At 39.4% G+C, this 14392-nt stretch overlaps 1 protein-coding gene across 1 annotated transcript in view; it reads right to left on the bottom strand.

Moving 5' to 3' along the window:
- Positions 1-14392, bottom strand: part of loaf (lost and found) — a 256473-nt gene that overhangs the window by 198988 nt on the left and 43093 nt on the right. Inside the window, exon 2 of the mRNA XM_065225787.1 lies at positions 8-1778. Within this exon, the coding sequence (XP_065081859.1) occupies positions 8-197 (190 nt within the window). The 5' untranslated portion in view covers positions 198-1778. The remainder of the gene's footprint in view (positions 1-7; positions 1779-14392) is intronic.

Genomic DNA, 14392 nt, shown 5'->3' with positions numbered 1-14392 from the left:
TACTTACAGGCTTTTGTTTTCTCGGCATTGACGGTATGCAGGTCGATCGCCAGGATCCCCGTCACCACCAGCAGAAGGGTCCAGCATTGGACCAGCATCAGCGGGTTCGCCGTTGATCGCCGCCGTCGTCGCCATCCGCTACCGCCGCCACCTGGCAGCGGTGGTGGCCTCCCAGGGCCACACGAAGTCGGTGCCATAACCCTACAGCACCGCCACACCCCGAGCAATTTAGTTCAACTTCTTCACCACGATATTTGAGACACCTCTACACTGACACGTGTTCGATTTGTTTCATTTAAATCCAATTTGCTGGAACCGGTGCACACTGAAATCGTTTCGCTGGTTCGACCATCAACGATATAAATTATACACGCTGACTGGATGGGAAAGTTTTCTCCCTACTACCCCGTGACCGTTGACGACTGTTTTGTAGAGCTGACCAGCAGGATTCCGGATTCGATTATTTCGATTTTTCCAAATTGGCATTAAAAACGAAAGTTTTTGTTTTATTGCTGTTTCCTCCGTCTGATGCAATATCTGCCAATTTCTCGTTTCAGTTGAACTTTTTTTTCTTCTTGCACTGTATGCCCAGAACTGCTCCAACTGTGCTACGCTTTAGCGCACAAATTTAAAATAAATTGCATGGAAAATTGATTTTTTTTTTCGGTGAACTCTTTCACTACCACTTTCTTTTTTTTTCCTCGAATAAGCGTCACACGCAGCTAATGCAAGAATGTACATACCCGCTCGGATCGCTCGTTCATCGTTATTCAATTAAATTCAAGTTAAAATTTAAAATTACTTTTCCACCCGCTTATTCATTCAATTTTTTTTTCATTCTTTGGTAAATTGGAACTGCACTCACAGAAACAATTGCATCGATTCTTTACGGAATGTTAGTTCAGTATATGCACTCCCTGGTCAGACCACATGCACTTGCATATAGGTATATGCATTCGAATAAAACACGTTCACCGCACTATTTTTCCTGTTTTCACGAACAATTTGATATGTTTTCATTCACTAACAGGCAGTTGCAGTTCGAGAAGGGTGCACTCCATTCTACGTTGGAACCGAGTCGAGTGTGTGTCGGTCGTGCTCTCGTTACTACGTATGTTTATTATTTGACCAACACTCTATTGTGGGCCCCGACCGGTGCTGCTTGATCCTTGTTTCACAATTCACATCCTACTGCAAATGTAGCGGCCAAACTGCTATTTCCCGCTGTTGTATCGACACCCATTTTTTACACATTCCGCTCCCGTATGTAACCGTGGTAGGCACCGGATGTGTGTACTCTTTTTATCCTGCGAAGTACTGTAGCTTTTTTCCTCAGCCCTTCTACTGTCCATCCGGGTGGGAGTGTTGTATCATTGTTTTTTTTTCTCCAAACTATACAACAACTCCAAGCGAGTTCAGTGGAATTCGTTCGGGTTCGTATCTCGCTACGATCAATTGCTATAATTTATTATGGCATGATAATTCTTTCGCGTACCCTATTTTCCCAACTGTAGCAGCATTCTTTTTGCCGGTTTCAGCTACTACTGCCGTTGGTGGAAAATTAAATTACGATCATTAATTATCGTACTGTCCCTTGGAAAAACCCTCTTTGTGGTCGAAATTTATAAATTTCATTTTTTTTTTCACCCCGAAGGGCGAAAGCGGTAAGTCTGTAAAGAATTCAATAGGTGCTGGTCCGACGAAATGCTCATCCGGCCGGCAGTTGTATGGACACGTTGATGCACTTAAGCACCCCAATTATCGCCACACGGGTCGTTCTGAAATGATGGAAAAAAAATCGAAATTAATTACATGCTCATTTGTATTAATTTATTGTTAATTTATAAGTGCTTGTGGTTAATCTTTAAAATCTGCGCAAATGGCCTTTTTCATTATGCTTCCACTCCCTAACGAATCTTGCTTTTTTTTAAATTACTATTGAAATCATTTAAGAATTTCCGTACAAATCACGTAGAATGGCATTGAAATGCTACTCAAGATTGTTTTAACATTCTCCTTAGATTTTCTGAAATTTCTTTTGGAATTATCCTCTGTGTTGCCTTGGACATCCCTTCCTCTCATAATAAGTTCCCAGAATCACTCCTTAGAACTCCTGTGGAACTTTCCTCAGAGTATTATATTTTAGAAATTCTTCTAAGATTTTTCATAGGATTCTCTTCAGAACAACTAAAAAACGTAAGGTAGAGTTGAGTTTTGCGTCTTTTATGATTTAATTGTATGCCAAAAGTTACATGAGTTTAGCGAGCCTTAAAAATGACATTTTTTAAACTTTATTAGAGAGATTTTTAGCCGTTGGCTAGTTCATCTCTATAGAATGGGAGGCCCAAGAGGGGGGTTCTGCCGGCAAATTTTGTTACGTAGTTGGCTTACAATTCACATGTACTCAAATAGAAGCAATTAAAACCGATTCCAGTAAAAAGACAGGCAACGAGAAAAAAAAACAATCTGGTACATCAAAGTTAGGTAGGGTTTTGAAAGAAATCGAAGCTCCACCGTAGGAGGGGTAATCCCCTCGTCCGGTAGAGATGTTCCGTCAGCCAAAAGAAAGTTAAAAGGACCTAAATGTTGTTATATAACCCAGCGTCCTTGAGGAAATAAATAACTGTCACTAAAGTGGAAGGTTCGTCGCCCAGTATGTCTCTATTGCTGTTGGGCATGCTTGGCATACACATTTTTGGTCACGAGCTGCTCATTTGCTAATAACTTTGCACACAGTAGACGAAATTCAGTTCTTTTTGAAGTATTCAATAGAATAGAGTTAAAGCTTGTTATAAATACGTAAAAAATAGTAGGTTTTAGTTCTAGTAATCAGCTGTGTTTGTTTTCGCATTGCCAAAATGAAGTGAGAAATGCTTCCTACACATCTCGTACTTTTAGTTTAAAAATTCAATAGTGTTGATTCAAAAGTTAAGATTTAACTACTTTTGGCGTGTCTATAGTAAACTATGATCCTACTCTATCAATTACTTTAAAGAAAACCTAATTTCAACATCTTAGTGAAAAGCTGTTAACAAATGAGCAGTTGGTGTGTAAAACTGTGTATGCCAAGCATGCTGTTGGGAAGTGCGTACTGCTCCCGTAGTTGTTGGTATTGCGGACACAGGCATAGGATGTGTTCCACCGATGCAGTGGTTCCGCAAACGTAGCATATTCTGTGGAACTGCGTCCCACCAAAACTATGTGAGATCCTTGTATGGCCTGTCCTAAGACGAGAAACCACCTTCTGGTCCCGTAGTTTCGACATATCCGTCCACTTGCTCGTCGTTCCTTTGATTCTTCGGATGAAGAGGGATTGGGATTGGCACCACTCTGCTTCCCAGGCTTCCCACATTTTGCTGACTATCCATAGCTTTATGTCCTGTAGCGGCACTTCGTCGGTGTAACGGGGGCCAGCTGGTCCAGACCCTGCCAGGCTGTCGGCTTCGCTGTTTCCTGGGATACCGCAGTGCCCAGGGATCCAGGAAAACACCGTGTTCGGAGGTGTGGCCTCCACAATACCCTGTATCCAGGGGTGAGTCATGGTCTCCGATGTAAGGGCTTGTATCACGCTGTACGAATCGGATAGCACCAGTATGGGCCGGTCTGAGGGTGTTGTAACGGCAACAAAGATGGCCGCAGCTTCGGCGGAGAAAACCGAGCATTGTAGCGGTAGGCTGCTACTCATCGGTGCTGAAATTCCGGCTAATCCAATTCCGACCCTGGCTCGGGAAAGCGATCCGTCTGTGTATATGTGGGTAGTCCGAGCCTAGCAGTTTGGCTATTGTTCTCTTCAGCGCCGCAGAGTTATCTCCAGCCTTGAAGAGATATGCGCCAACTTTTGTCTCCGTACCAGTGGACCTTGGCCACTGGGGGGACCTTCGAATTGGCAGTCATGCGGAGGAGTCTGTTCCCCTCATCGAGGAGAAAGATCCTGTCATTTCCAGAGGTAATTGCGGTAAAGGCAGCGACTTTCGTTGCAATTGCTGCGGTTATACGATGGTGGAAGGGCAGAATTCCATGCTTCGATGCATGCGCCTAAAATGACCTGAGTTTAGCATACAATCCCTTCACACAAATCTTCCCACCGAGACTCGCGCTTAGAGGGCATAAAACGGAAGTGAGGTTAGCTACACGCAAACCAAAAATCTATTACGATGAATGTTAGTTCCGTTTCCTATCATCCTCTGTTCATGAACATCGCAACGAATGTTAGAAATTGACCATGCAGGTGATTTAATGGTTTGTTGTCTTTTTTATTTCGTGTTATATCTACGCTTTTGACTATACCAGTAAGCTTGTAGAACGACGCACATTGAAGAACATTGTAGAACGACGCAAACACTTGTCTCGAATCTCTCCAGCAGAAAAAGCATACCAAGTCGTGTATGCGAGAAAATGAGCGCTTGATGTTTGGCTATCCATATTCAGAAGCATGGAGAGAGCAGTTGAGAAAGCACTGGTAATCGCAACGTTCGTTCGTGGTTCGAGTCCAGTCGGCAGTCTGTTTCCTATTTTTTTCAACATAACTAACTAATTTACCTCACTAATACACTCTACATTTTTCGGTTTCCAATTTTCTTGCATTGGACCGCAGCTAGGTACATCGCATCCTCGGTTCATGCGGTCTCCACTAACATCCTCTGATGATGAATCCCACATAATTGTAAGTGAATCTTACATCCCCCGGTTGGGTGTATCTTTAATACTCATGCTTTCTTTCACACGCTCTTACTCTCACCCTGGATGAACTCTGAGCTCAACATATTGAACAAAACAGTCATCCGGAGCTGTCAAATCACCCTCTGGTATGAGTTCGCTCTTTTTCGTTTTTCTCTCTCGCTGAGTTTTAGTTTACTTCTTGCTTTTCCTGTCACCACCAGGCATGAACATACTCATTATAGCTAAAATACTACTTTTCGAAATTATGAAACTAGGAGATATTATAGTAATATTTTGTATATGTAAGATGCAAGAAGAAGAGATAAAGTTTGTGTAAGATGCATAAAACCAGTCAATTTTGTATTCATAGGGTCACAATCAGCTATTTTAGCTGTAATGAGTAATCATCATGAGCGAGTACTATTCGTTATAGCTAATCGCTAATTGTGACACTTTGGAAGCGAAATTGACAGATTTTATATGTCATACACAAACTTTACCTCCTCTACTTGCTTCTTATATACACAAATTATTATTATAATATCTCATAGATACATAATTTCGAAAAGTAGCATTTTAGCTGCAATGAGTATATTCAGGCCTGGTCACCACTCGCACAAGGTGAGAGCTGCACGGCCAACAACAAAAACTCAGCGACTGAATTCAATTTACTCACAGCATTTTCTTTCCATACGAGATTTACTCATATTTGGGGTAACTGCAGATTTTTCAAAAAAAAATGCCTTGATTCAATTAAATTTAGTCGCTGAGTTGTTGTAGTTGGCGCACGGCCTCAAATCACACACGGTCATTCAAATCGAGTCAACCCAATTTCAGCAAAAATGGATTTACTCAAAAGCGAGTTGAATTTTCCGGGCAAAAGCCGTGGTAAACCAGGAAAACCTTCTTGAATATGATGAAAATCCGCGAAAATTTTACTCAGTCTAGGCGTATACCTACTAATAGAATGAGAGACATCTCTATCGATTTTCCACATATTCGAGGAGTTTTTCCTGGGAAAGCCCCGAAAACTCAACTCACTTTTGGGTAAATCCACTTTTGCCGAAATGGCGTCGACTCGAATCAATTTTGAGTCGGTCTGAATGTTTCAGTTTAAGTTTCAGGAACTTCATTTAAATTCATGAAATTTCCATGAAATTCTCAGAATTTTCCGCAATTTTTCAGATGCTATTGGAACGTTAATGGACACCAATTTTCAAAATTTTCTTTAAGTTCTAATACTTAAGGAGCTCATAACTTCGTTTAAATTTTTAGGACTGTATTCTTGGAACATTTATAAAGTTCCTACACTTTTTCTGAAGTTAATCGAACGGTCCTGAAGTTCTCAAAATTTTCCTGAAGTTTTCTGAATTTCTCTCATGTGTCTATAATTTTCCAGACAATAATAGAACTAGCCTGAAGGTCTAAGAACATTCTCTTTGACCTTACGAGAAGTATTCGAAGTTTCTTGAAATTCTTTTGAAGTTCCTGAAATTTTCTTGATGTTAATGGAACTGTCGTGAAGTTCTCTGATCTTCATCTAAGTTCACAAAATTTTCTTGAAATTCATGGATCTGCATTAATGTTCTCACAATTAAAAAAAAGTTGGAGGGTGGTGTACAAGACACGACCGCATTGTTGACCTAGGACTACGAAATTTTTGTTCGATTTTCTAGTCTGTACTCTCTGTACTCTGTATTATTTAACGGTTCGGACGTTTTCGAAGATGTCGCGCAGCAGGAGAATGCATACGATGAGTATTTCTCAGTTTATGAAAGTGAAACGGAATAAATTTAACCCACCGATAAGACGGCAAATAGAACATAATTTATTTCCCTAACAAATTATTTGATTTTTGGATCATTTTGATGTATTTACTGACAAATTGAATGGGTGAATCATGGGTTACTCTATATAAATTATATCCACGTCGAGTCAGACGACGGATAGCAGGCCCTGGATGTTATCACGCAGAACTTCCGATAACGCTTGGCGCCTCCTTTACCAAGACCTTTGCCGCCCTTGCCACGACCAGTCATTGATGCTTGTTGTTTGTCGTTGAACGGGTGAATCGAAACTAAGCCAAAAGCGTAGTTAGCAACCTCTTATATAGACAACTTATATAGACAACTCTGCCAGTACTATATCTTCTCGCTTCCCATTGGCTATATACAGTCATGGTGATGCAGTTTTGTCGATATTGGGAAATTGCCGTAAAAGCTCTACGCAGATGTCGCCACTGCATGATGATGATAATGTTGACAGGCTACGCAAGAAATTCATGAAAATGAGCATTCATTAAAAAATGAATATTTTGTATTAAAATCCAACTGTAAAACTCAAAGATGCAAAGAAGTCTGATTGAATGAAGTTTTCCTAACACCATTCGAAAGATGTATTGAAAGGATGTTTTGTAGGTTTGATGAAAATTATGAATTAATGATCATTTTCATGAATTTGCTATGTAGCCTATCAACATTATCATTGTCATGCAGTGGCAACATCTACGTAGAGCTTTTACAGTAATTTCCAAATATCGACAAAGCTTGCTGGAAGGGGGCTGAAGGTGTTCCTAGAAAATATGATCCGTGATGCCGTCACCTACACTGAACACGCCAAGCGCAAAACCGTCACGGCCATGGATGTCGTCTACGCTCTGAAGCGACAGAGGCGCCCTCTGTACGGTTTCGGAGGTTAAAACTTATCACCAACGTAACAAAACGGCCCTTTTCAGGGCCACCAAGCTCATTTCAGAAAAGAGGAAGTTCTGAGGCATAAAATCTCTGATCACTTCCTTCGGAAGGGAAGTAAAGCCGTTGATACACAGCAAAAAAATAATTTTGATATCACATCATAGTGGATGCACTACAATCATGTCGAAAATTTCATGTAATTTTTATGACCACATAAATAAACAAATGCAGTAAAAGCAGCGTAATGTCAGTTCATGCATTGTATTAATGATAATTTTCACCTTTTTAGCAAGTAATATTACACCATATTTTCGACATGATTGTAGTGCATCCACTTTGACGTGATATCAAAATTATTTTTTTGCTGTGTACCCGGTTCATGTGTTAATGGGTCGATAGGTAGTGTCCAGGTGTGGGTAGCATTGGTGCTCAGCACGGAAAACAAATCCAAGGAAAATAAACGGAGAGCATTTTGTGTGGTCGTTGGAGGCGTGTGGTTCTAAATTGGCAAGAAAATGTTCCGCAATTGCATCCTCCCTATTCGTTCACTCCCAAAGATCGGAGCCGAATGTCACTTCGACATATTTCATCTATGAACCATTCTCTGATGACTGTGTTGGGGAAGCAACACATGCATGTACGTAATTGGTGGATTTATTAGTTATTTCGAAGCTTTTGGACAATGCTTGACACTTACCACTTTTTCAATAGTTTCAATTAAAAAATCAATGCAATGCAATCGATGCGTAGTAAAGTTTCTGATCGATTGGTGATAAAATTATTGAAATTGGTCCAGGGGCAGCTAAGTTATTAACGTTCAAAATCTTTCATAATTTCATTTTTCGGTTTTCATAAAGTGTACCCTCATCTTCCCGAAAGACGTAGTCGTACGTCAAAAACAAAATCAATGTATCCCATCCCACCCTATATGGTTGCTTGTTTTTGGTTAAACAATTCAACCCATATTGTGGATATGTGAACTTTCTGGATAAATGGGTACTTTTCCATATAACAAGGGGTCATCCTCAAATTATGTAAGGGTTTTTAGCAGATATTAGACTTCCCCTCCCTTTCTTATAATACACTGTAAAATTTGACCTTGTTTTGTAATTCTCAAGTATGTTTTAATGATCACTGTCACAGGATAATTTTTCAAAATCAGATGACCGACTCCAGAAATATTTAATAGGGAATTTATTTTATTCATAAAATTTGCTAAGACCAAGTATACACAATTTTTTTGAAAAGTCTTCTAACGACCACATTGCAGTTCCTGCGTTGATTCTTTACATATTGGGTTAATTATTTATCCAAAAATGTTCGTCAATTTTTCAAGCGTACACCCTTCTTTGTAAGGAGAGCAAATCCCATTCCCCGTGGCATGATCCGAGTAAAATTGCCACGTATTTGTCGTGAGAAAATTGCCTCCCAAAAGGTACAGACATGTTAGCCAGTAGCCTCTCTGAACAATGCGCACTCCAGCGTCTTCGACGTCGTCCTAGACGCATAAGCGGTCATAATCCTACCCAGAAATGTCCTATTAAAGGAACATTAATTTCTGATGCGGTGTTGTCGGAGCTGCGGATTTTCTCTCATTCCGAAATGTGAGTGTATGTCAATTCTCGGGAGAACCGCACCAACTACGACCGACGGATAGAGGCACCAAACACCACATGTAACCAGCGTTGCCACATTTAAGTATAAATTTTATTTATTTTTTTTTTGTGAAAAAATTCAACTGATGTCCTAAAACTTCATAGAAAAATATGTTTGTGAAGGAAATTTTAGTTTACGAAAATTAAACTGTTTAACCTAGTGAACATTGAATATGAAGAAAGAACACGAAAATAATCAGAAGAACTAATTCTTATCAACTTGGACATAAAATTGTTTTCGAAAAATATGTGCAATCCTTATTTTAGGAAAAAATCTGTATATCCGTATGTACACATTCTTGGTCAAGAAATGATCAATCAAATATTCAAAATACAGAATTATATGTATATGTGGCAACCCTGCATGTAACTACCATCGACGTCGCCGTTGTACTCCAGGCCTAACCTAGTCACATTGAATAGAGGAGATGATTCATAAGCCTTTTCGCTTGATGAAAAATGTGTAAGATTGCGCAGCACACACACACGTTTGGCCCGGATATACATTTTTTCGGTGTCCTCACAAGCTCATGGTTTCTTTTCGCCTTCAAGGTAGCCGAGCTGCATCTTGCTGTAGAAAAACCACCGACCGAAGCGAAGCAAAAAATTGAAACCTTTGAAAGCCATTCGCTACTATAGAGTACACACATAAAGAGGCCTAGAACTACACATACATAGTCAAGGACGCACCTAAAAGGGAAAAAGACAATAAGTCCTCAATAAGCTTTTTCCCATTTATAATAATAATGTTACGGTAATAAATTATGCAACTGGTGTTATAGGAAGCTTTTTTTCGCTGCCGAGGTCCTTTGTGTAGCTTATTTTCGTGTGGATGTGGGTTGTTGTTGGAGATTGCTTTCCCAAAGGGACACAACATATAAGGAGTCCGCACCGTCACATGCTCCTCTACTCTCCCCTATTGTGATGATGGGGATAGGCGAAATATGCAAGCGAATTTTTCCCTTTTCACACCCACTCGAAAGAAGAAAAAATAAACAAGAAACACAGTCACGAATGATGGAAAGCTTGTCAGGTACGTGCTGTGGTACAATTATTAATCTCGTTTCTCATGATCAAGAGCAGTCAGTCGTGGGTGTGAATCGTTGTCGCTTACTTTGCTGAGAAAGCATAAATGAAATTCTAGGTAATGTAGGAATATAATTTTCTTCACGAAATACTAAGCAAATGATGTTTACCCCACAAACTCATATTCCCACTGCTCGGATATGGAATTATAGGATCATACTGAAAGTGATTTTCGGGGAAACAACGGTTCAATAACCTTTCCATTATATTGGTATTCTTCAACTCTAAGCTTCTTAGCTGTTGGTCTCTTCAGCATATTGAGTTCAGTAGCAAAATAAAATGTTAGAACATTTAACGTGCACCATATTTCACCGACTGCACACTATCCCATTCCCGGCTACGATGATCCACTTATCGTGAGCGGTGCAAAAAGTTTTCCCATTTTATGCAATTGTCCATTTTCATCTGCCCCATAGCAACGAGAAGTAATAGAGCTATTGTTCAGTTACATCGCCCGAGTTTTTTTTTAAATGTGCGAATTCGTGATTATAGAAATGCAGGATGGTTTCTGTTGTTTCATGCAACAGAACTACCGAACGCGTTACACACCACCATTACACAGAGCTTGAACGTACCACCATGTGGGATGTGGGTGTACTTGAGTAACTTACGTTGTTAAAAGTTCATCCTCCCGTCTCAGTGCAACAATCTGGAGTGTGGTGTTTGGAGTTAGGAGAGTTGAATTTCCTGTACAATATGCACTTTCGCTGAATCCATTCTCGGTTTCGTTGTGCTTGAGAATGTTGAATGCAAGATGGTTTCATGAAATGGAAAAAGTATCCCATTTCCAATTTTCGCTTGGTTTTACCCTTCTAAATCCAAATGCAAGCGACTAACCACCAGAAAGAAGGTTCATGGCACAAGATGTGCCAGTGTGAAGCACATCATCAAAACAGTGATCTGGTCTTTTGGAGCGATGTGTAACGAAAGCAATGTGGGAAAAGGAGAACTTTCGCCAAACCGGGACATGTAATATTCTATTACAGATTTGTATAAAAATTGCATCGAATTTCTAACGATTCACCGGATGGACAGATTCTATAAGGTGGTCGTCGGTAAGCTTTTTAAAAAAAATATATGGTAGAGCCAATGTTCCTTTTCTTTTTCATTGGTTTTATTACGCCCCAACTGAGACTTTACGCCGGCCCTCAACTTACAATAATGAGGGCTTCATCATCGCAGGATGTTAGTGGAGACCGCATGAACGGAGTATTACATATACCGAGATGCGATCCAATGCAAGAAAATTGAGACGGAAATATGTGGAGTACATTAGTCAGAAAAATTAATTATGAATCATTGCACCGTCTGCAAGGTCAACTAATATAATTCGTTGAAGTGATCTCTGAGGAGGATGATAGGATACAAATAACATTCAATGTAACACATTTTTGGTTTGCATTTACCATTTTTGCATTAATATACAGGGAGAATTTCAGGTCAAATAGTAAAAAATAATATTATAATAGGGTTAACTACCCCATTTCCGGCCTATTAAGCACAACCCGCACTTAGTATTTCTTAATCAAGCGCAGTTTAGCACCAATGGACTGTTATTATTACTGATGGCTTCCAAATTTATTTACCTTTCCGTATGTACCGTAAGATTTGAAAAAGAGAAACCAATCGTTGAGATATTGTCAAAAGTCTAACACTGCTTCTTGACGCCAAACTCGGCCTACGAATTCTAAACTCGACCTAACGTATTGAAACGCCATTGAAACGCCAATGAATTCACTTCGGCTTATCGGATGAAGATAAAAATTGATTCGGTCGGAGCGCTTCTTTTGTTTTTGGGAATAATGGGCGCAAACCTTTATATCACGCGTTTTTATTGACTTCGTTCCGTAGCTTATTAACTAAAGTATCGTACCAAACGCACAATTGACATGTTAACTCTGTAACCATGGAATTATTTGAAGTTTTCTGCTCGATAGGCCCAAAATGGGCGATTAGGCCGAAGTAGTTCTCTACCCTATTCCAAAAATTCACATTTGTCAAGAATTTATTTTTAAAGGAAAATTATAAAAATTGATTATAGGGGAAATGGCTCTAATGTTGGCCTATGGATCTAAGATTGGGCCCATCACTAAAAATATGCTATTTTCAATTTTATCTAGATGAACGCGTCATTGGGACGGTACTAATGGATATGTTTGGTCGCTATTGAAAATTTAGTCGAAATTTATGAATGGGCCCATATTAGGGACATTTAGGTCGACATTACATCCATTTCCCCTACTCTTTTTGAAATATATGAGCTTTTAAAACTTTTTAGGAATTTTTACTAAAAATTTCTAAAAAAAACACCGTGTAAATTTTTCTCAACAACTTTATTTTATACGTCATTTGTATCAGAAATTACGTTTTCGTGCTGCAATTTACTGAAAAGTGACAAAGACGCCATTTTGAAAACAATTTAAAAAAACACTACATAATTTTGAGATGGGCTGTCGACAGAACAGGCCACTCTCGAGGTGTGTCACGCGATCGTCTGTTTACTCGGCAGCAATCATTGTTCTTCATTATCAGTTCTTTCGGTCGATGTGTCATCGACTTTGGAAAGCAACCGTATCATAATGAGTGTGTGAGTGATGACCACGTTTTGCGAGTTCTGAGGTGAATTTCTATTCACTTTTAAACTGTATGCCAATAGAACTCTGAGGAGAGTTTCAAGAAAGTTTCCAAGTTTGCAATCTACGGGTCGCAACCCACTCTTGTGACACAGACTCTCGTTAGATGGGTTGCAGGATTTCAAACAACTTGATCATACATTTTCCAATGTAAAATTTTTCGAAACTTAAAATATTGTCGCGATAATCGAACCTCAGTAACATTTATGATATTGGTTTCAATCGTTTTACTAGTGAAACTAGTTTGAATTTCAAGTTATCACAAAGTTTCTAATGAGGGCGACCCCGGCTCAGTTGTTAACATCCCATCCATACTTCTCACGCCAAAGTCACGAGTTCAAATCTCATTCCCGTGCAAAGCACGAATGACCCAAGCGTGTTAAAGTGACTACAATAAAAAAAACATCTTTACGGAATCCTTTTTCCCATGAATAGTCCTAAATATTTTGGCATTTGAGAACCATTTAGGAATGTTAATGCCAATTTTGCGATTTATGGCGTTTCAAGGTTAGTTTGAGGCAGCTTGAATATTTAATTTCAGAACTATTTATGCGGTTTAAATGACATTTCAGCGATGTCAAAGACGTTTAGGCTATTCTAGGCCTTTTAGCGATTCGAAAGCTATGCGGCATTTAATTTTTTTAACAACATTTTTATGTTATTTTGACAGTTTTTGTGTTGAAGGTTTCCAGGCCATTTTGGCAATTTTAAGATCATTTTGGTGTACTTAAATCTACTTTCCGTTTTTGTGCCTCTGAGACCATTTTTGGCGATTTGAAGGTTGTTGTGGTGTTTTAAAGATTATTTTGAGAGTATCCACTTTTGAGGAGTTTGCAGCCATTTTCGCGTTTTGAGACCATTTTGAAATTTTTGGGACGTTTTGGTGTTCTAACGCCACTTTTTCAACATTTTGGCATTTCTAAAGTCATTTCTAGCGTGTTTTCTCATTTTGACGTTAGAAAGATGGCCCGAATTTCAGTGCTTAGATATCATCTTCTTCTTTTTCGCATATCAAGCTTATTGCTTATCGAATATTAGCTTATTGCGTGCTCTCAACTTGGTGTTCTAGAGTCACTTCCACAGTTATTAATTGAGAGCTTTCGATGCCAATACCATTGCATGAATTTGTATATTGCGTGGCAAGCTCAATGATACTCTATGCCCAGGGAAGTCGAGAAAATTTCCAACCCGAAAGATTCCCTCGACCGGACCGGGGAATCGAACCCGCCACCTCCGGCTTGGTAATACCGTGCCTTTACTGACTAGACTATGATGCTCCTAAGTGCTTAGATATACACAGAGCGATGTCTTAGCAGTGTCCGAGATTTGTTCTGTAGCAATCCAGAAGTGATAGTGCTATCATCCATCAGCCATTTTTGGACTCTTCAGGACATTAAAACCAATGAGAAGAGTTTGAGTATATTTTGACCGTACCACATTTGTCTTCAATATTTATGGAATATGGGTCGCATTAAACGAAAGTTTGAGAACCACTGATAAAGATATGTAATTAATATAAACTCCATGATTTTGAGTTTTCGAAAAGTGTATGAGATCGTAGAATCAGGATAGAGAAAAATCCACCCCTAAGTAGTAAAAGTTCATCGTACTGAAGGTTTCCAAACCAGCACTTGCTTGCAGATTTCATTTTGACCCCTTCGTAGTG

Source organism: Ochlerotatus camptorhynchus, unplaced genomic scaffold (genome assembly GCF_037179485.1).
Source record: "Ochlerotatus camptorhynchus isolate MF236.1 unplaced genomic scaffold, CSIRO-AGI_Acam_v1.1 ptg000234l, whole genome shotgun sequence".
Classification (NCBI taxonomy): domain Eukaryota; kingdom Metazoa; phylum Arthropoda; class Insecta; order Diptera; family Culicidae; genus Ochlerotatus; species Ochlerotatus camptorhynchus.
This window is presented reverse-complemented; position numbering and strand designations above follow the sequence as displayed.